Source organism: Semicossyphus pulcher, unplaced genomic scaffold (assembly GCF_022749685.1).
Source record: "Semicossyphus pulcher isolate SPU_LCO1_2020_fin unplaced genomic scaffold, fSemPul1.0.p SCAF_18, whole genome shotgun sequence".
In the NCBI taxonomy this organism is placed as follows: domain Eukaryota; kingdom Metazoa; phylum Chordata; class Actinopteri; order Labriformes; family Labridae; genus Semicossyphus; species Semicossyphus pulcher.
The window spans coordinates 26,253,186-26,255,000 of NW_027211691.1; the positions used below are offsets into that span (position 1 = coordinate 26,253,186).

Below are 1,815 nucleotides of genomic sequence, written 5' to 3' on the forward strand. Positions count from 1 at the left end.
GTCTTTAAGCAAAATAAATCAAAAGGACCAAGAGTAGAACCCTGAGGAACCCCAAAGTCATCATTCTAAGTTGAAAGGGAAGATCCTGTTGCTCTGTCTCTGCTGGATGTTTTAGTAAGCACATTGTTTCCGTTAAGTTATCAACTACTACTCACCATCACCAAGTAAGATTCACAGCCTAAAATATCTTAACATGCATCTGAAACTCATTTGTAAAAACTAAATAATCAGCATGTCAGCTGTTTCTCGACATGTCTCTACATGTCAGAAATAACAACATCATACTTACCAATTTAACCGCTGCAAGTCCAACATAAGAAGTCAGGTGATAAGACATGTTTATTACACATAATTATTTTAATTACTACGAATCAGATTCTAAATCATCCGTCCATTTCTTCCGATTTCCTTCTTTCTCAGCAGCAATAGGTTTGAGTTAATTTCTTGAAACTTCAGTGGATATTTGGATAGCTGTCATTTTTGTCAAAGTCATTATGTTTTAAAAATAGTGTTCTTATTAGTGTTCTTATTAGTGAGTCCGCTCAGGTAAATGTCAATGTTTGTTCCCAACATTTGTATTAACTGTTCTTTTCTGGAGTGCAAAAAAACAACTTACAGAGGCAGTCGAGAAAATCAAACCAAAGATCAGGAGTGATTGAAAGTGTTCAGGAGTGATTGAAAGTGTTCAGGAGTCAGGAGTGATTGAAAGTGTTCAGGAGTCAGGAGTGATTTAAAGTGTTCAGGAGTCAGGAGTGATTTAAAGTGTTCAGGAGTCAGGAGTGATTGAAAGTGTTCAGGAGTGATTGAAAGTGTTCAGGAGTCAGGAGTGATTGAAAGTGTTCAGGAGTCAGGAGTGATTGAAAGTGTTCAGGAGTGATTGAAAGTGTTCAGGAGTCAGGAGTGATTGAAAGTGTTCAGGAGTGATTGAAAGTGTTCAGGAGTCAGGAGTGATTGAAAGTGTTCAGGAGTCAGGAGTGATTTAAAGTGTTCAGGAGTCAGGAGTGATTTAAAGTGTTCAGGAGTCAGGAGTGATTTAAAGTGTTCAGGAGTCAGGAGTGATTGAAAGTGTTCAGGAGTCAGGAGTGATTGAAAGTGTTCAGGAGTCAGGAGTGATTGAAAGTGTTCAGGAGTGATTGAAAGTGTTCAGGAGTCAGGAGTGATTGAAAGTGTTCAGGAGTGATTGAAAGTGTTCAGGAGTCAGGACGCCTCGTTCTGGGCCACTGCCCTCATCTCCAGCAGCGTTTTGATGAGGTCATCACTGTAGGACAAGGTGTCTCTCAGCACCTGAACCGTGTGCTGGCCAATCAGAGGAGGGGGTGTCGGTCCAGCGGGGGTGAAGCTGCTGAAACGAACGGCCGGGCCTGAAGACAAACATTACAGTACAGAAGTTAGAGCAGAGCTTCAGACATACGAAACAAACAATACGGTGTATGAGAGTTAAACTGAAAGAGGCAGCGCCGACATGAAAAACAACAGATACACGAGGAGGCCAATAGAAGAGATAATAAGAGGATAATAATAATAAGTAATAATAAGTTATAATAATATAGTAATAATAATATATAGTAATAAGTAATAATAATATAGTAATAAGTAATAATAATAAATAATAAGAGGATAATAATAATAAGATAATAAGAGGCCCGGGTGAAGTTCCTGACTCTTTCTCGTGTTCTTCCTTCCTTCCGACTTCTGCCGAGCGCGCTGCAGAAACTCTGACTTTTTCACCTCTGTGTGAGCGTGTGATAATAAAAGATGGATGTAACACGGAGCCGAAGGGACTCATTAAAGAGAAGCAGAAGAAGAAGAAGATGA

The 1,815-nt window shown here is 39.6% G+C and overlaps 1 protein-coding gene across 1 annotated transcript in view; it reads right to left on the bottom strand.

Moving 5' to 3' along the window:
- Positions 1–321: 321 nt before the first annotated feature.
- Positions 322–1,815, bottom strand: part of sugct (succinyl-CoA:glutarate-CoA transferase) — a 59,847-nt gene continuing 58,353 nt past the window's right edge. The window contains exon 14 of the mRNA XM_069667583.1: positions 322–1,361. Coding sequence (XP_069523684.1) covers positions 1,198–1,361 — 164 coding nt within the window. The 3' untranslated portion in view covers positions 322–1,197. The remainder of the gene's footprint in view (positions 1,362–1,815) is intronic.